The sequence below is a fragment of the Rhea pennata genome, unplaced genomic scaffold, assembly GCF_028389875.1.
Source record: "Rhea pennata isolate bPtePen1 unplaced genomic scaffold, bPtePen1.pri scaffold_33, whole genome shotgun sequence".
Classification (NCBI taxonomy): Eukaryota; Metazoa; Chordata; class Aves; order Rheiformes; family Rheidae; genus Rhea; species Rhea pennata.
The window spans coordinates 1,977,205-1,996,955 of record NW_026907680.1 but is presented as its reverse complement, the minus strand read 5'-3'; the positions used below and the strand labels follow the sequence as shown (position 1 = coordinate 1,996,955).

Here is a 19,751-nt window from a genome sequence, read left to right as displayed (position 1 = left end):
AATGCTATTTCTCAAAAACGCTGTTGGAATCTGGCTCTCTTTTCTGTCCTCTGTACCTCAGTGGAGAAAATGGAAACTGTTTCACTGTGAAGAGGTGACAGTGCTTATGCAGTTTATAAGAGGAATATTGTTTTGGGTTTTTTGTTTTTGTTTTTTGTTTTTTGTTTTTAAACCACTGAAGCTCATTCTTAACACTACACACGATTTGGTACCTCAATGTGAAGTCCTTTTATGTAATTTCTTTTTGCTTTTTTACTTTTTTAAAGGTCTTGTACAGAGTGAGAATCTAACTGTATATAAATTTTCAATCTTTAACTTTCTTTGTGTGCTTCCTGTTGCAGACAATGGCGGCAGAACAGATTTCTGCAGCTTCGCTCCTTGACAGGACTGTGAAGATTAGGAGGGAGGCTGAAGAGCGGAAAGTGGTCTGGGCCTGGGGCCTCCTTAATATGTCTGTTGGGGGGATGATATATACTGACATGTATGTTGATTGTTATATCTGACTCAACTAAGTAAAGCATTCTACTTTGTATATGCTTAAATATTTCATAGGACCCAGTTACTGTTAAATTGATCGCTTCTTCCTTTTCTTTTTAGGACTGGAAAACTTATAAGTTCCTATTACAACATCGCATTTTGGCCGCTCTGGTATATTGGTGAGTTGTCACAGCATGTGAATTAGTTTTAGGGAGGAGGGAAGGTTTCAGCCTTCATTCTTCTTGCTGGGGAAAGCATTTTTAAGGTTTGGGGTTTTTCGTTGTTGTTGTTGTTTTTTAATAACCAAGCTTCATTTTGTTTTCCTTTATCCCTTTTGGTGCTGTTGGAATTTCATCATTTTAGTGACAAGTAAGAAAGAGTGTGAAGAACAGGTTTCCTACCTTAAATGTGTTTAATGTGTGCAATAAGGCTTTGGGGAATAGTTGAAATAATAGCGTTGTGTTGTATTGTAGGGCTGCAGGACATTTCCAAATAATCAAATTTGGTTTCAAATGAGTAGGCTCAAAAGTAGTTGTATCTAATACTATTAGCGGATGAAAAGGAAGAAGAGTGAGAGCAATGTCAGGTAACGAGTGACAGAAGGTTTGGCAGAAGACACTTGATAAATAGCATGAAACTTCATTGCAGTGCTTTGTATCCTGTCTGGAAAATACCTTTCGCTTTTACAAATACATATTGTAGCAACAGAAATGAATTTCAATATAGAAAGGAAATTTATCTCTAATGGTTCTTGCATGAAAAGGAGAAGTTGTCTTACGTCCGTGCTCAGACTGGCAGTTATTGGTAGCCCTAACAATAAACTATTCTTGATTTGTGTATAAACTTGTTTTCTCAGATCATTTACTGTTACTCCTGTTTATGGTGCCTAGCATGATAAAAACCTTTGTGTTTGTTCTAGAGCTTGCGCTTGTATCCCTGTTCAGTCTGAATGCCTTATTTGATTTTTGGATGTACTTCAAGTACACAATGGCACCAACTACCTTGGTCATGACTCGTAGACAGCAGATCCTTCTAGGGATGCAGAATGCAGGTAGGTGTTATAAATTATAAATACTTTTTTTAAAGATGATATCTTTCTCAAGCCCACGAATCTTTAGTGAAGTGAGTTCTCAGTTACCTCATCTGACAAGAGCAGTAAGATGAACTAACTGCAGCCTATAAAAATTCAAAATAAAAGTGATAAATTGATGAGCAATTAAGGGGAGAAGTGGAGAGGAAACAACCAATACAAAAGGAGAAAAGGAGAGTGGGCTGTTAAAGGGCAGTGAGAGAGACTTAAACTTTATGAAGCTGGACAAGGAATTTGTAACCTATAAATGGGATTGAGAACAAGGCAGAGTGTATAGGTTTGAATTTAAATTTGGTATCCTACTATCATCATACTGACTGGAGAGCGCCAAATTAGAAAGAGAAAAGAGACCTTAGTGTGCAGTCTGAAAATGACAGGCTAGAGAGCAGTTGCTCTGAAAAGTTCTGAATGTCTAAGTGATGTTGTAAAATATAGAAAAACTTGGCAGAGTTTGAAAATACAGCAAAAGCAAGGTGCTAGTACAATGTGTTACATACTACTAGGCTGCCTCCAGAGAAAGAGCGGCAGATACGGGAGTAGGGTTATATCACTGCAGCTGAGGAGTGTAATATCTGGGTTTGCACAGGTAAATGAGACATTAGATGTGCTAAAGACACATGAAGCAGGCAGGTAGAGTAGCTGACCAAATAAGTTAAATAATTGCCTCGGGCTATGCAAAGGTGCTTGGTAGAATTTAACTGAAATTTTAAATTGTAGAATTTGTATTGAATTATGATCACGTGTCCCAGTTTTCTGATTTTTATGTCTTTGGGGTTGACTGCTGAATCCTGTAGGGGTCAGACTAGAATAGTCTTTTTAGTGTCCTAGAATTTCCTTAAGGGAAGAGAGTTGTGTATGTGTGTTTTGCTGTGTATTTAAAGTGAGGAGGAGAGTTCTGGGCTGCTGCATGTACAGTGCTGATTGTGGTTTTTTTTGCTTATTGCAGCGGTACAAATAATTCCAGCACATGAGCTGGCAGCGAAGAAAGTCCCTTCTTCTACGCCTTCTCCTAGAGTCCAGGGTCAAACTGTGCTGAGTTACAGTCCATCCCGGCCCTTCAGGGCCAGTCCAAAGTTTACTTCTGGTTGTATCTCAGGGTACAGCCCTCAGCGGCAGGCTCTGTCAAGCAACAGCGCTTCTTATAGCAGTGCTTTAACCTATTCACCAAGCAGCAGCTACAGTAAGGTAATGACCAAGGTGGCTTCAAGGGGAACGGTTTGGCTTTGCTTATCGTGTCCTTGTGTTGTGCTGTAAGCCATTGGAGGTGTGCGGCGGGCAGTGGAGGGTCCTGTGTGTGTGTTCGCTTTGTTTGCAAAGCAGATGAAATTTGTCTTGTCAGTATTCATCCTCTTACCCTGGTGTTAATTTATTTGTTTTAGAGTAGCTAGATTCTTTCAGAGCACAGCAAAAATAAGAAACTAGAATGTAACTACAAAATAGCAAAAACCTTCCCCCAAACGAGAGCATATTTTATAGCAGCAATCAGCAGAGTAATCAATTCTTATGCTGAGTCGATCTATTCATTTAGTTTATAAAGTCAAAATGGAACTCTCACTTTCCTCATGTGACACAACTGTTTGCTTTTGTTTCCCAAAGCTTTCCAGCTTCAGCTCTTCTCCTACTGGTTCTCCATATGCCTCAAGTGTTGGGCCAGTGGAAAGCACCGGGCTAAGGTCTCGTTGCCACTTTTCACCAATGCGGTATAATTCCCGTATGAGTCAAGATGATGAAATCACAGACCGCAAGTCACTGCAAAAGTACCTTCGAAGCGAAGAAGAGAAACAGCGTAGACTTCAATTGGGTACATAAATAACTTCATGTAGCCTGAAAAGCTTGGCAAGGAGGGGATGTTGGTTTTATTGATGAGGAGTGGATGAGAAAAGTTGGAAAAGATTCCTGCACAGAAAGAGAGCTGCTGAAGTACTAGTCTATATTATAGATATACTAATAATCTCTGTAGCATTTGTTGTGTATAGTGGACTACAATGAGTTGAAGGGCTTTATCACCTCGATGAGAGGGATATTTTGTGGAGAAGGCAGTTTAGCTAAAGGTGGTGAATTACGTGCAGGCAGTTTTTGTCTGGGATAGGGACAGTGCCTTATTAATATAAAGATGAAATCAGTGTTTATGCAGACAGATTTTGGTGTATGTATTTATGATAATTCATGAGCACATCTCTCCTGTCAAAGCCTTAATATAGTGACCTATTGCCTGCAGTGTTGCTTCTGTGATTACTTGGTGATAATTTTATGGCTGTTCAATGTCATTTCAGCAAGTTCATGTTCCAGCTCTCCTTCCAGCAGCCCAACCTTTTGGAACTACAGCCGTTCCTTAGTAGAGCAAGCACAGGTGCTGAGAAAGTACCAGTATCAGGTGGCTTGCATGCCCCAAGCTCCGTCAGCACACAAGGACGAAGCTCGTCTGAGCTCTCCACTGACTGCAGAAGAAGTAAGCTCAGCACCAAAGGAGCCAAGAGAGAAAAACAGGGCTCTAAAATATGTGGCTCCATCCAAATGTGAACTCCGTCAACGGTGCTAGAAAGGGAGAAATCCTATAGCATTTAACCATCTTCATACAGCTTGTAAGACTTTTTGCCACAAGGGGTATACATTTCAAATTCCGGACTGTAAAATTTTACAATTGTAAAATTGTAAAATGATTTCTTCCTTGGTGAACAAGGTACCTGTGTTTAGGTGGAAAAGTGACTCCTGAGAGAATTTCAGGTTTCATGCTTTGTGGTCTTTGTAATTAACTAATACTCACCGTGTAGGCCACGGTGGAAAGCTGGAAACTTCTGTTGGTTTGGCCAACTCTTCAGAATTATTTTATCTGAAGTTGTTTAATATTACTGTGTGTCTGAGAACAGACAGACTTCGAGTTCAACTCAAGAATGGTGGTTGCGGAACTTTTTTTTACCATTTTGTACTCTGGATAAAATAAACTTGTGACATAAAAAATGACTGGAAACTGACCTGTACCTAATGTAGTGAAATAGTTGAAGGTGTGTAAAATTGTTCTCCTTTACATTTGTGTCTGGAATAAGTCTGATTCAAAAGAATGTCATTAACGTAGCTTTTAATTAAATTTGATCTGTTTTCTTTATGTCGTACATTAACTTAGTCTACCCTGCAACTTGGACCAATTTTATCCTAACAGAGCAGGGAATGCAAAACTGTGCGTTTGGACTCACGGGAGATTTAGTGTACTGTGAACAGAGAGTAGGAGAGTAGTATGGTAAGCTACTGTAGAATTCACATGATACAGCCATTAGATGAGAGTTCTGGAACAAATGCAATTTGAATTATGTGCTGTGGCTGCGGTCAGAAAACATCTTAGGGCCTAAAAACTCTTTAGTATTCTGTTAGGTTGCTGTATGTAGGTAATAATGTTCTTTCCATAGGTTTGGGCAAGGGTGATCGTGAATCGACGACAGCTTGATTACCTGGATTCCTGGACCGCTAGGTTCAGAAGTGTAAGTCCGGTCCCTATGAACTGCCTGTTCTTGCTGTTAGAATAGGTACAGCAGAATGAAAAAGTACCTCAGTGCTCCCTGTATACCTAAGGAAGTGAGAAGAATTACATATTTGAGTCTATTTGAGGATTAGGGTGGGCTTGGACATGGAGACTAAAACAGCATGCTTGTAACAAAGAAGTATTAAGACACATTTTCAACCTGAACTTTTGCATTTGCTGGCCTAGGTATTTTCTGTTCTGAAAACTTCACAGTTGTAAAGTTCACCCACCTTTGAATGAAGACACGTGCATCTTAACACACAGTGGATGTGAAAAGACTTGTTTTTTCTTTCTACGACCCAAATTTCTGAATTTTTTCTGGTTTTTTTCTCCTGTATTTCAAACTCCTTCTGGACTCAAATAAATCATGGGAAATGCCAGCCCGTTGACTTTTTCCAACAGCCTTGAGGAGTGTAATAAGAAAACAAAGAGAAAATTTTGGTCTTAGGCAATTGCTTTGGCAAAGGAAATACAATCACATACTATGACAAAATAATTTGTAAGCCTAACTTTGAATTACCCCTTCAGTCAGCAACTATCACATATGTAGTTCTTCTAAGTAGTGGGACGAGTGAAAAGTAAAAGATTTCTATGAGATGTGGGGTTATGACTGTTCTGTACCAGATTCCTAAGCATCTGTTCATAAACCTACAGGCAGCTTGGCTTCAGTTCCCAAACTGTGTCACATACAAGTGTCACATACTGTGTTTATCAGGCTCTTCATTTCCTGAAAGGGTTTTGAGAGGGAGTGGACCCATGAAAGTTTAAATTACCACTATGAGTGTCGTGCAGTGCCTCAGAATACCCCTTTTCTCATTGTTCAGGAAAGCTTTATCAGTATCACTGCTTTCTGGAGATTTGTTTTCCCAAGTCCTCTATAGTGAATTTTTGGCATTTTAGAGGGTGTTTCTAGAGCCAATCACCCCTATCTAAATTGATACTCTTTAATTACTTTTCCTCCTTGGTTGACTTCAAAGTTCCTGTTGTTAAACTCCTTTGTGATTGTAACAGTGATGCTGACTAGAGAGTAAACTAACATTTTTGTCACATTCATGTTGCTTCTAAGCTTTTTAATTTTTGCATTTCTCTTTCCTAGTGGATTAATGAGACTATTTTAGTGCCACTTGTACAAGAGATTGAGTCTGTGAGCAGTCAGCTGAGAAGAATGGGGTACCCAGAAATGCAGGTTGGAGGTATGATGATAGAGTAACTGGGGGGTTCGCTGTGGTGGTTGGTAGCAGGCCACCCCATAGCAGGGCACTGCATAGGTAGTATAGAAAACAAGTCTGCTAAGAATTACAGTTCCATTTCCTGTTTGTATTGGTGTGATCTTTGCTTCATGTAATGCATTTTACTAAACTGGAAGGATTCTTCATAGGATTTCTGGAAATACTGATAAAGGCATGCTGATGCTGCAATAGCATAAAATTCTTAAGCCTCTTGTTTCCTCTGAATTCATTCCTGGAGAGTTAAAGGCTCAGATTAACATCCTTGTATCTTAAACTGTCAGAAAACTATCACACGTTGCAAGGATGGTTGCCTGTCAGCCCTCTCTGTCTACGTTAGTATGTGTCTTTCCAAACTTCCTTAAAATCAGCTACTTCCTGAAAAACCTATTGCTGTTCCTTCCTTAAATTGTTACCTGCTATCTTGTCTGAAAGCAAACAGGCCACAAAAAGTTTTATGAAAACTTAGATGTGATACATTGTATCCAAATAGTGTTTAAGAACTGAGAAGTCATCTTATGACTGTGATAATAATAAATCTATAGACCTAGGAAGTATTTATTTATTTATGTATTTTAACTTAAATTAATTCTGTTATCACAGGCGATTAATCGTTTGCATTTAAGATCTAAGATCATTTTAAGGTTAAGATACATTAAAGTTTATTTATTTATTTATTTTAACTTAGAATAGTTCTGTTATCAGAGATAGGCTATTAATCGTTTGCATTTAAGATCTAAGATCATTTTAAGGTTAAGATACATTAAAGATTATTTAAGTACTAGGAGTAGCACTAAGTGGGGTTGGGGAGGATAATCTCAGGTGTATTTTGGAGAGCTATGGGCATTAGAAGAAAAGATCTTTTGGTTGGGGCAGTTGGTTTTTGCTGTTTTGGGGTTCCCCCCCCTCCTTTTTAAGCATTTTGATGAGCTAGAATTCTAGCTAAAATTTCATAGTGCAACTCTGAAGGAACTCCTTCCATTGCCTTATCACATGCATATCCTCCTCAATCAAGAGCAGGATTTGATAGGCTTCATTTAAACAAAGCCTACTTTTTTTTTTTTTTTTTTTTTTTTTTGGTGGGGGCCTGTTTGTAGTCTGTCCTCAAGATCTGCATCTTATCACTTACTGACCTCATCTCCACCTTGCTGCTCTCCTACTGCTCTTTAAAATGGATGTTACTTCTTCCCTTTTTCACACCATATGTTTCTGTTTTCTTATGGAATGCAAGCCCTTCAGATAAGGGTCTGTCGTCTTTTGCGACCGCACAGTGCTGCATAGCGTTTATGTTCTGTGGTTTAAGGGAGACAGCTAGTACTTCACTGGGATTGGAAACAAACATTTGGAGTATTGGATAAGCTGTTAACTTTGTATAAATCTTAGTAAATTATCTTAGTAAGTTACCTTAGTAAATAGTGAGACAAAAAAGCCAGTTCCTCCTTGTAACATTGCATTTGTTAATGCCTTGTAAGGGAGAATGTTCAAATTTCTGTCGTGGATGCAGATGTCGTGCTGGCTCTTGTCGCATGCTGAAGCCAGCATCAGCAATCTGAAACAAGCAGCGCTTGTTAAAGCTCCAGTCATGCCAACTCTGTACGCTGTAATGCAGTATTTGGATATTGCAGCGAACCAAGAGTATTTGGTGGAAAGGGTCAAAGGTATGTGGTCAACCATACTGACTTTAAAACGTTTCCGTTAGCTGGGTCAAGCGTCGGCGGTGTCAGATACCCCGTCAATTAAGAGGTTTGAACTACAGTCACAGCGGGGAGAAGAGCTGCTTTTCAAGTAGCAGAGGTAGTTTTTGCAACTTCCTCTTTTCAGACCAATGTAATGATGTGGGACTTGGCATGGAAGTTTTTATTTCTTCTCTCAGTTTGGGGTGTGAAGTGTCCTATTTAATCCCTTCATTAATTACCAATAAAAAATACCTTGTAAACTCCACTCCCCTAACTTTATAAGCACTTCCTTAGTTTAATTTTTCCTATTTTGTGCACTGAAAATACATGCAGTGTTCTTGAAGCTAGTGTCAAATATGTCCTCCTTGCACCTTCAACCTCCAGTAGCTGAATAAATTTTGTTTTTTCAGAGCTTTCTCAGGGAGGATACATGAGCTCATTCCGATGGAACAGAGGAGGAGATTTCAAGGGCCGTAAGTGGGATGCTGACTTGCCCACTGACTGTGCTGTAAGTTTTCAAAGAAGGCTTAATATAACTTCCTAAAGTGTGTCTTTCAGGGTAGATTTTTGTGTGTGGTAGCAATTAAGTCTTTTGAGGAACATGGTCAAAATCCTGTTTGCCTCCCTATCCTTATAATCCCATTGTAGTCAGTGAAATTATGCAAGGAATAATGCCAATGGGATTGGACATTGTGCAGATCACAAAAATGCGATTTCATGTCTTAGTCTTAAGCCGGCCTCTTATTTAGACTCATCTGAGATGTCAGTCAGGTAACTGTTTTGGGAGCAACCTGACAGAAGGTAGTGGATTTGTTAGAGCAATATTCTACCTTATTAAAAAAAAAAAAAAAAAGAAAAAAAAAAAGAAAAGAAAAAAAGTCTGCTTTAACCAAACCTCATAATTTCTCATGCAAGATGAACCTTAAAATTTTCCTTTGCTGTAATGGTTAGAAGAACGAACGGATTAAGTGGCGTGTCTTGATGTTTATTTAATTCAGTAATATTTCTTGAGAGATCCACAGGGATTACATTATCTTACTTGAGAACAGACTTGTAGTCATGCTTAGCCAATTAATGCAAAAGGTCAGGAGAAAGCACTTCAGTGAATACAGTGACTTGAAAATTCAACTGAAATAGTTAAAAGAAAGGCCACAAGATAATCCAGGGAGTGGAGAACAAGCTTCATGTGTGACTCTTCAGTTGAACTCTGTATTTGAAAGGAGAGTTCAGGTGATTTGATTCCCTCTATAGATGTTCAGTTACTGGGGAGAAGCAGAAAGAAGATTCATATGCAAGTTTTACAACCTTGCTGACAAAGATGCAACAAGATTGAATTGCTGGAAGCTAAAGCTGAGCAAAATCTGTCTTGAAATAAGATTTGATTTTCTAGTTGTGAAGATGACTAAATATTTGGGACTGACAAGCTGGGAAGCAGCTCTGGCTATCTTGGTAGACAGCAAGCTGAGCAGTTTGAAAGTATTAAAGACTGTAACACAGACCATCACTCCCTGAATTCATTGTCTTTTAATGAAACCAGCTAAGAGAGATAGTACTGCACAATGTACTAAACTTGTAAAGATTCTGGGAAAGAAGTTCTGATATAACAGATGAAATTAATATTGAACACTTGTCTCGAAGCTTTGGCATTAACTTAAGACAATAAGTGCCAAATGAAGAGTTTTTAACTGTAATGTTAGTCTCATTGCATGCAACTTAAAGCAATAATTTCCGCTAGACCTCTTGAGGCTTTGGGCATTTAGCCCATAGAAATTCTTCTGTCTGCCAAACAAATCCTATGTTGAACACAGGAGGTATCATACTACAGAGTAATTTGGTCACGCTGCACCCAAAGAATGTTGAGAAGTCTACTGTAAGAGTTAAAACACAACATGCAGTACTGCGATTTTCTCGCTGTTAGCTAAGAAGATACTTGTTCTAGGACTTTCTTCCAAAATGTTGAGAGCTGGTAAGATTCATGAGCAGTCCAAGTTTGTCCATTGATTTTGTTTTGCCATTTTTGACAAGAGAGGAGCAACTTGCTGGGTAAGTGTAGTGTTTGGAAAAGTTGTCATTAGATCGGATCGGCCTCTCTAAGCCAAATCTTTGCAGCTAGCGTAGAAACCGTCATGAAATCAGGTATCTTGTAGTTTGTCCTACATATGCTATTCAGATCTGTGACTCTGCAAATTCTGTGAGATGTGAAGATAGTTACTTGTATGTCAGGAGTTCAGTTCACATGCAGCACCTTTTTAACGTGTTGTGACTGAAAGGGTTTCATTTACAGGAAGAATAAACTTGTCTTGACATCTGTGGCGTGCCCTGGACCATTGAATTCAGTGCTCTAAGTGTTAAGCTGCCTTGGGCTTCTAAACATAGTGGGATTAATTAAGTCCATGATGCAGCAACAGACTCTCAAACACCCTAACTAATGTCTGAGATTATGGAAAGAAAGCTGCTGTCCTGTCAGTCTTCTTAATGATACTAAAATGAGATTTGTTTTTGTTTGCACAGATCCTTATGCACATATTCTGCACTTACCTCGATGCCAGACTGCCCCCTAGCCCCAAATACCCTGATGGCAGAACCTTCACTGCCCAACACTTTGTTCAAACACCAGATAAACCAGGTATTGGCATTCTTGGACTGCTTGTTTAGCTGCTGTTTACTGCTTGGATCCCATCAGCGCTCTTAAAATCCCTATCTTATTTTAAAACTTTAATTCACAGACATTACAAATGAAAATGTATTTTGCATCTACCAAAGCAACATCAATCCACCCCACTATGAGCTGATCTACCACCGCCAGGTCTACAATCTGCCCGAGGTATGATCGCGTTAGTTTTTTCTGCTGTCAGGAAACCTTGAGCAGACCTGATCTGTTTCTTTTTCATTCTTCCTTTTCCTTTGGAACTAGCCACATCTATTGAATATGTAGGCTGGCTCGGTGCAGAAAGCAAATGTTACCACGATCTTTGACCATCGTGTGGTATTTAGTCTGCTGCTGAACGATAGCTTCAGTGCCTAACTTAGGTACATCAGTGCCCAGGCAGCAGCTTCCTCTTGTTGTTTATTTTCTGATGATTTATTCTAAAATCCTAATTTATGTAAGCTCTGAGGTGTGTTGCTATTCCTCAGTGCCAACGAGACTGATGCTTGTCTGTAAGAGTTTTTGGAGGGAAACATCTAATCTCAATATCAAAATACTAGACTTTTCCTGTACATCTTGATTTTATGATTGAGCCCCGATTGTGACTTGATTTTCTGATTTCAGAAAAGCTCTTTTAAAAAGCATTTAAAAATATTTGAGGGTGATAATCCATCTAGAAAACAAGCTTGGTCTTTTTCTGGTGTTTGCCTAATTGAAAGATAAGAATTGAGGCAAAACCCCAGCAGTCTAAGCTGTAATACCATTTCGCGAGGTCTCTGTTATAGTTTTTTCTCATCTCTGATGATATAACAGGCCGACAGGGCGCACACTGCAGTATATGTATCTTGCAAAAAGTTTTGAAGGAAAAATTGTGCTGCTCCACCTAAGATCAGGACAGGGGATGACAGTTGTTTTAAATAAGACATTCTAAGATATTAGTATGTTTGTTTGCATGTGATTTCATTTCCAAGTTTTTTTCTCTTCCCGTGGTATTCAGGGCAGAAACAACATGTTCCATACATTGCTTATGTTTCTGTACATCATAAAGACAAAAGAATCTGGGATGCTTGGGTAAGTGTCAAACGTTCCGTATCATTGCGCTGCGCATGAGATCTGAGCAGGAGCTTTCTGTTTTGAAATACCGTAACTGAAGTTGCTATCATAGGACGATACTGATGGAATTAAAATGCTCTTCTCATTTTAAGTAATGGCTGCCTTTTTACAAAATCATGTAAGTTTTGTGTGCACGAGCATGCAGGAAATGTTTTGTGCTTTTCTTTGGTCTTGTGCTGGCTGAAAAATCCTGTGGAGTCCATGCTGCGGAATAGTGGCCTTGGCCAGACAACCAGGTTGCTACCTTCTTGCTAGAAGTACTGTGCTATTTATAAACAGGAGACAGACACTGCCATAGTGCTGTAATCTCTTGGTTTTGGCATAACAAGAGCAGTTTCGAGTGCACAGTGAAAGCTGCACTGACATAAAAGCAATGTCCGGACTTTTTTGTTCTGAAAGAGCTGTCTTTAATTCGAGGTGAAACACGATACCTACATAAATGTTAAAATGCTGATGTGTGGGATTGGCAGTTTTTCTTGTAATGAAGATTTGTTTTAAATAGGAGCTTTAACTTACTTGTGTCTTATCGTTATAATGCTGTTTTTGCAGGCGAGTGAATTTTGGTGCATCAGGAGTCAACGTTCTAGGGGTGTTTGGAGAGTAACATCTCTAGCAGGACTGCAGTTCAGAAGAACGATCCTGCTTCTCCTACAAGACGAACTGAGCAGCATCGTTTCACTTGTTGCCTTGAATATGGACTATGAAATGGGATAATTTAAACTCTGCTTTATGGACAGAGGGGAAATGTTTGTAATTTCTGTACAGTTTTGGGGAGGATACTCTGTAAAACGTTGTATTGTTTTTTACTGATGAAATGTATCTAAACAGGAACTCCAGGCAGGTCTTTTCTATTTGGCTCCTCACCTTAACAAATCATATTTAAAACCCCCTTGCTATTTCTCTTGCATTTACTCTTCAAGCACTCTAAAGAGCTTAACTGCCCGCAGGGCTCAGCAATGAACCCGCGCTTGCCGCGTTTGGGGGTGGAATGCAACAGCGCAGCTGGGACGTGTCTCCCGCAGTTGTACCCAGCCGCTCGCTGGCGAGCAGTCCCTTGAAAAGACAGTTACTGCAACGCGGCCAACTGCCGGATTCACAAGATCCAAGAGATTCCAGACGGGCATAACAGGCGCCAAGTTAGCGCTTACACCGATTTTTGGTTAATTTAATTAGATGCGATCTGAAAGGACGTTGTCTTTTATCCCTGCTCATTGGAATAATTGGATTTTGTGACCTCTCTGGATGCTTCAGGTGTCTCCACCGCAGATATAAGGGAAAGAGAAAATTTTTTGACTTGCTGGTTTCAGTAGGTATTTTTAAAATAGATTTAAAACAAAACAAAATAAGCATACCATTCAAATGTGACCATCTTACAAGACAGAAGATGTTGTGGGTGATTGAGTACGACTAGAACATTACCCTGCCTTTGCTTTTTAATTTTTTAAAAATTCTTTTATTTCTCACGTTAGCTTTTCTGCTAGCAGCTCCTTACTTTTAGGGCCTTGCAGACTGGCATGTGGCTTCAGCATCCCTGCATGAAACCAGAGTGGATACACCTGCGTGGGCTCATCCCAGGAACTTAGGGGAACATCCCGAAGTTCCTGCTGCCTTGCCAGAGCGTGCCCAGAAATGGCTTTTTTCTCTTTTTTTCCCCTGGGGGCGAGCGGCCGCCGCCTGGCCAGAGCCTCCAGCTTCTCGGGAACGAGTCAAGGTCTGGGGCCGCCGGCCAAGCTGCGGTTCCCGTTGCAGTGACAGTCTCAAAGCTCGGGCAGCAGTGGAACGTCCCCGCTGCGGAACGACGCCTGTGCGAGCGTCTCACCATGCCTGCGCCTGCCGCCGTTCCCCTTCTGCGGAATTGTCTTTTGGGGGAAAACACTTGCCTTTGTTTCAAAGAGCGGGCCCTGCTTTTTAAGGGGGGGGGATATTTCTCTAAGAATTCCCCCCTCTGAGACTTGTTAATATCACTTATCTAGCAAGTCTCATTTAAACAACTTCAATTATTCTTACATGAATGTTAAGTTAATTCTAAGTATTTCCCATGGCATGGGTAATCCAGGAGATTTGGGGAATAGAGAAGCAAGCAGTAATCTGAGTCACTTTTTCTGAAGGCCCGTATAAGCTACAAAATCAGGTTAGCTGTACCAATGAGCGTGCATAACAAAGTTAACAATGTCCTCATTTTCCATCTTAACTCTATAGCAAACAAATTAAATTAAACAAATCAATATTCTTGTAAATCAGCTCTATCTATAATTAACAATACTATCAGAATGCAAAATAACACCTAATAACACTTAAGAGCACTCTATTTCCATATAAAAGAGTTCAATTTTCCAAGTGCAGTTCATCACTTTTGTAACTTCTGTGTTCTTCTCTTGGGAGCTATCTTGTGGGTGTGGCAGTCCACGAGTCATTCAAAGGTGCCTTCTGTATTCGGGAATAGTGGGTCCAGGAATTTATTCCCTCCACCTTTACTGCAGTAGGAGTTTTCAGAAGCACCAGGTAAGGTCCTTTCCACTTTTCTCTTAGTGGTTCTTCTTTCCATGTCCGAATATAAACTAGATGCCCAGGCTTGAAGTCATGCACAGGGGAATCCAATGGAAGGGGGGTACGTTGATTAAGGTACCTATGTAAAGATGTTAGTACCCGAGACAAAGACAATAAATACTCTCTCAACATTTCTTCCCCTCTTACATGCATTTGATCACTTCGTCCCCCTATTTCATTAATTGGGTAAGGTTTCCCGTAAAGTGTTTCAAAAGGGCTTACTCCCTCTTTTATTCTTGGGGTTATTCTTATTCTCATCAAGGCCATTGGTAATACATCTACCCATTTAAGATGGGTTTCCTGACACAGTCTTGAAATATGTCTTTTAAGTGTTTGGTTCATTCTTTCTACCTTACCGCTAGACTGGGGTCTGCATGGAGTGTGTAATTCCCATTTCATCTGTAAAAATCTGGATGTTCCTTGAACCACCTCTGAAATAAAATGAGGTCCATTATCTGAGGATATACCTTCAGGAATCACAAATCGAGGAACTATCTCTTTTAGTAAAATCTTAATTACCTCTTTTGCACGATTGGTGGAGCATGGGAAGGCTTCTGGCCAACCAGAAAATGTATCTACCAAAACAAGTAAATATTTAAACCGACCACATTTAGGCAATTGAGAGAAATCGATGTGCCAGTGTTCCCCTGGGGTTAATCCTCTTAGTTCTCCCATAGGTGGTTTCTTCTGAATTTTGGGGTTAGTTGCACAACAGGTGGGGCATCTCCTTACAATAAGGTCAGCATTTGATAGCATCTTTGATCCCACAGCGTATCTTTTTTACGCTGCTTATCATAGCATCTGCTCCCATGTGAGTTTCTTCATGCATTTTTTGTACATTTTAGCCTTTCTGCCAATTGATTGTCTGAATATTCAGGAGGTCTCATTTGCATTTTTCTACTGGGTAATAAAGCCCCAATCACCTGTCCTGCTAGTGCTGCCTTTTTGGCTGCCATATCTGCTCTCCTGTTTCCTTGTGCCACTTCACTATTTCCCTTCTGGTGGGCTTTGCAATGCATTATAGCTACTTCTTTGGGTTCCATTATTGCTTTGAACAATCTTAATATCTCTTGTCCATACTTGATATTACTTCCTTGAGAATTTAAGAGCCCTCGTTCTTTCCAAATCGCTCCATGAGTGTGAACTACCCCAAAAGCATACTTTGAGTCAGTATCTATATTTACTCTTTGGCCCTTTCCGATTTCAAGGGCTCGTAAAAGGGCAATGATTTCAGCCTTTCTTGCTGAGGTGTTTTGTGGCAATGGTTTAGCTTCTACTTCTTTCCACTGAGTCACTACTGCATATCCAGCCTTTCTCTCTCCATTCTGTACAAAGCTGCTACCCACAGTCAATTTGCGGGCCTCTTGTATTAATAAAGACAGTGGCTGCTATAGCCCGGAGGCAGGCCGGCCATCCTTTACTTACTTTGTCTAATTGTTTAGAAAGATATGCCACCGGTCTTTTCCGGCTCCCAAGCATTTGGGTCATTACTCCCGAGGCCACCTGCTGCCGCTCATGCACATACAATTGAAAGGGTTTAGCCATATCTGGGAGTCCCAGTGCTGGAGCTTCCATCAATTTCTTTTTTATTTCATCGAAACTAGCACGGCATTCTAGGGTCCACTCTAACCATTCTCCCGGACCCTTTAGGGCTGCATATAAAGGTTTAGTTATCAGCACAAAATTAGGGATCCATATACGGCAAAATCCTGCCATTCCCAAGAATCCCCTCAGCTGTCTTTTTGTGCAGGGTCCTGCAATTCGGCATATAGCCTCTTTTCTTTCCGCTCCTAGTGCACGTTGTCCTTTTGATATTTTAAATCCAAGATATTGGACTTCCTTCTTCGCAATCTGAGCCTTTTTCTTTGAAACACGATACCTGGCAAGTCCCAAAAAATAGAACAGACTCACTGTCGCCTCTAAACATATTTGCTCTGAATCTGCTCCACTCAAAATGTCATCCACGTACTGTAAAAGAGTGACATTTTTGTTACCTTCCTGCCATTGGGCTAGTTCTTTGGCCAAGATCTCACCAAACACGGTAGGGCTGTCCTTGAATCCTTGAGGAAGAACCGTCCAGCATAACTGCTCCATCCTCCTCGTAGTGGGACTTTCCCATTCAAAGGTGAAAATTGTCTGGCTTTGTTCTTCTATAGGAATACAGAAAAAGGCATCTTTTAAATCTAGCACTGTAAAACAACTGTTAGTCTCAGGCACCGAGGCTAAAAGAGTATATGGGTTTGGCACGCTTGGATGGATATCTTTTGTTATTTGGTTCACTGCCCTCAGGTCCTGGACCAGTCGATATTCTTGGGAGCACGGTTTCCTTACCGGCAGGATTGGTGTATTGAATTCAGACTGACACTCTCTAAGCAAGCCATATTGCAAGAAGGCATTAATTAGGGGTTCCAATCCTCTACGTGCTTCTAGCTTGATAGGGTACTGATGCACCCTAACTGGCTTCGCTCCTGGTTGCAGCTCTATTTTGACCGGAGTTGCGTTTTTTGCTTTGCCTGGCTTTGTTGAGGCCCAAACCAAGGGAATCACCGCATCCAATACACTTGAAGGGATACTTGCACTGTTATCGTCTGGAGCCGATCCCATCAAAAGGCAGATTTGTGCTCTCCATGCCGATTCTGGAGGGCTGTGGAGCTGCACGGAACTCTCAGAAAAGGTCACCTGCGCATTCAGTTTGCATAGTAAATCCCATCCTAATAAAGGGAGGGGACACTCTGGCTTATAGAGAAATTCATGAGTCAATTTAGTACCTCCAGTCGTGCACTCCATTGGTTGCAAAAATGGCCTCAAAGCTTTCCTTCCCGTAGCCCCAACAATGGTGGTAGCAGTCTTACTTAAGGGTCCTTTACAACTAGTTATCATGAATGAGTGGCTCCACTATCTAATAAAAAATCTATAGTTTCATTCCCCAGCTTTACTGGAACCAGGGGATCAGCTGAGGAAATTCTGATTTTCTCCCCCGGTCCCCTTCATTCCATATCTGACTCCTCTCACATAATTAGGTCGGTGCTTGCTGGGCTCTGTAGCTTTGCTATCCTTCTTCGATTTGGACATTCATCTTTCCAGTGCCCTTCCTGCCTACAAACTGCACATTGATTTGGACCCAAAGCGGGTCTAGGGAGGCCTCCTCCTGGCCTCCCTCCCCTTCCACCTCTTCCTCCTCTGTTACCTCTCCTGCTTCCCCTGCCCCTGCCTTGGAATTCATTCCTCTGGACAGCTGCCAGGAGAGAAGCCTGCAGTTTCATTCGATTTCTCTTGTTCTCTTTTCATCTCGATTATTCTGTACCTTATACGCTATTTCTATCAGCTGTGGAATAGACATTCCCCCAGCTCCATCTACCTTCTGCTGCTTCTTTCTAATATCCTGAGCTGACTGGCCAATAAAGAGCATATTAAACAGCCTTTGATTTGCTTCCTCATTTGGATCCAGGTCTGTCCATTTTCTGGCTCTTTCGCATAATCTTTCATAAAAGGCCGAGGGATTTTCTTCAGGCCCTTGCTTTACTTCATACAATTTTGACACAGTCTTTGGTTTTGGAACCCCGTACTGAACCTTATATAAAAATAGCTATTGATACTGCTTCAATAGCTCCCTACCCTCGCTCCTATTTGGATCCCACTCTGGATCCTTTCTGGTGCGTAAATAGACCTCAGGATCCCCCTTTCTGTCCCTTCTCTCACCCTCTTCTTTTGCCTTAGCAATTACCAGCCTCCTTTCTTCTCCCGTCAGGAAAGCATTCAACAGCGCCTGCACATCTCCCCAGTTAGGATTATGAGTTATCATAATAGTCTCCAAAAGCTGATGCAGCTTCTCAGGATTTTCCCTATATGATCCAACAGAATGCTTCCAGTTTAGTAAATCCAAGGTTGTAAAAGGAACATGTACAAATACTGGCAGCCCTTCTGGTCCCACCGCTTGTCTCAAAGGAGCCTGTAGAACAGGTTGTTTCCGTCTCCTAGTTTGACCAGAAATAGGGCTGGACTCTTGGCTTTCTAGCGGGGGGGCCGATGCTTCAACTGCGGTGGAATCGTTTCCACAAGAGGGGGGCACTGTCAGTAGTTGTACATCCTCCTGCTCCTCTCCATTCGGAATTTGTCTGTTAGCACAATACCCGCTCTCTTCCTTCTTTCCTACTGCAACCATTACAGATTCCTCCTTACTTATAAGTTCACATTCCCTCTGAATTTCTGCTTCCCTATATAGTGACACAAAAGCCTCCATATAGGGTATCTCATCCCACTTCCCCTTCCGGCAACAAAACAGCAGTAACTGTAATATAGTGTTATAGTTCAAGGTCCCATATTTTGGCCATTTCTCATCACATTCCAGATTATACACTGGCCACCATTGATTACAACACCTTTTCATTCTTTTTTTTTTGTCATCCGATCTCCTCCAAAAATATTCCAGTGTTTCAAAATACAACCCAAAGGGCTACAGGGAGGAATCATGGATTGGCTTGATCCCATGTTAATTACCTAGAAATACCAACCTTATTACCTAGAAATACCTTTTTTCCCGTACCTTTGTGTGCACTCCGCTCTGACCCCTCTGGTCAATTTAAGGCAACCTTTGCCGAAGGTCTACGTGTGACATAATTCAACATAGTCTTCTGCGGAAGTAAGTAAATTTGATACTCACCAATCCAAAGATTCACCCCCCTTTCGCCCTGGCACAAATATCTCTGGTCGGCGTTGCACCTTTGAGCCTCTTGTCATCCCAACTTCGGAGGGAGGTCGGAGGACTCCCCGATCAACAGGTCGGTGCATCCTGGAGCTCGATCCGATCCAGTCTGCTGTCGGGAATGGCAAGATGATCCGGGCAAGGCCTTCTGGCAAGTCCCATCTGGGTCGCCAAACTGTTGTCCCAAAATCTGGGTTCTGTTACCCGCTGTGCAAGCAACCAATAGACACACAGCGTCGAGATATTTGTTGATTTCATTTCTGCGCAGAGATGGGGGCTAGCTGGTAAATCCACAGAGCTAGCACACTTTCTCCCCTTCTCGTTCTTTTTTTATACACGCTTTTCAAAGAGTACTTCATGCAAGTTTTCCTGTTGTTTACAGTTTCATTACCTCAGGTAATTGCTCTGCGCTTGCACTTTCACATTCTTGTTAATTAGCATAGGAAGCAAAGAAGAGGCAGTAACATCATTATCATGTCATTTCCATCTCATTATTCATTTAGGGGTGTGAAGTTTAGTATGTTAATAAGCCTTAATGAACCTCAGGTCACTTCTGGGTTATTCTGCTGTTTTTGTCTTACCTACTCCTCGCAATCTTTACAGCGCTGTGGTTTCATCAAGGTTACTCAGCCGGAGCTGGTTATCCTTTGCAGTACTGTTTTTCTCTCCCCCGTGTCCTTGAGTCTTGTTAACTATTTGCAAAGTTTTTCCCACAGTATTTCTCTAACACCAACACCCCTGCTGCTTCCTCAGGCTGGT

General features: G+C 41.1%; 1 protein-coding gene across 1 annotated transcript in view; it reads left to right on the top strand.

Annotated features, from left to right (window-relative positions):
• The window catches only part of LOC134154693 (transmembrane protein 209-like), a 66,373-nt gene extending 54,026 nt beyond the window's left edge, over nucleotides 1–12,347 (top strand). Inside the window, exons 5-18 of the mRNA XM_062601376.1 lie at nucleotides 355–481; nucleotides 598–656; nucleotides 1,397–1,528; nucleotides 2,514–2,752; nucleotides 3,164–3,368; nucleotides 3,841–4,016; nucleotides 4,969–5,040; nucleotides 6,178–6,274; nucleotides 7,843–7,965; nucleotides 8,394–8,491; nucleotides 10,495–10,609; nucleotides 10,710–10,807; nucleotides 11,628–11,701; nucleotides 12,293–12,347. Of these exons, the coding sequence (XP_062457360.1) occupies nucleotides 355–481; nucleotides 598–656; nucleotides 1,397–1,528; nucleotides 2,514–2,752; nucleotides 3,164–3,368; nucleotides 3,841–4,016; nucleotides 4,969–5,040; nucleotides 6,178–6,274; nucleotides 7,843–7,965; nucleotides 8,394–8,491; nucleotides 10,495–10,609; nucleotides 10,710–10,807; nucleotides 11,628–11,701; nucleotides 12,293–12,347 (1,670 nt within the window). The remainder of the gene's footprint in view (nucleotides 1–354; nucleotides 482–597; nucleotides 657–1,396; nucleotides 1,529–2,513; nucleotides 2,753–3,163; nucleotides 3,369–3,840; nucleotides 4,017–4,968; nucleotides 5,041–6,177; nucleotides 6,275–7,842; nucleotides 7,966–8,393; nucleotides 8,492–10,494; nucleotides 10,610–10,709; nucleotides 10,808–11,627; nucleotides 11,702–12,292) is intronic.
• Nucleotides 12,348–19,751: the final 7,404 nt, after the last annotated feature.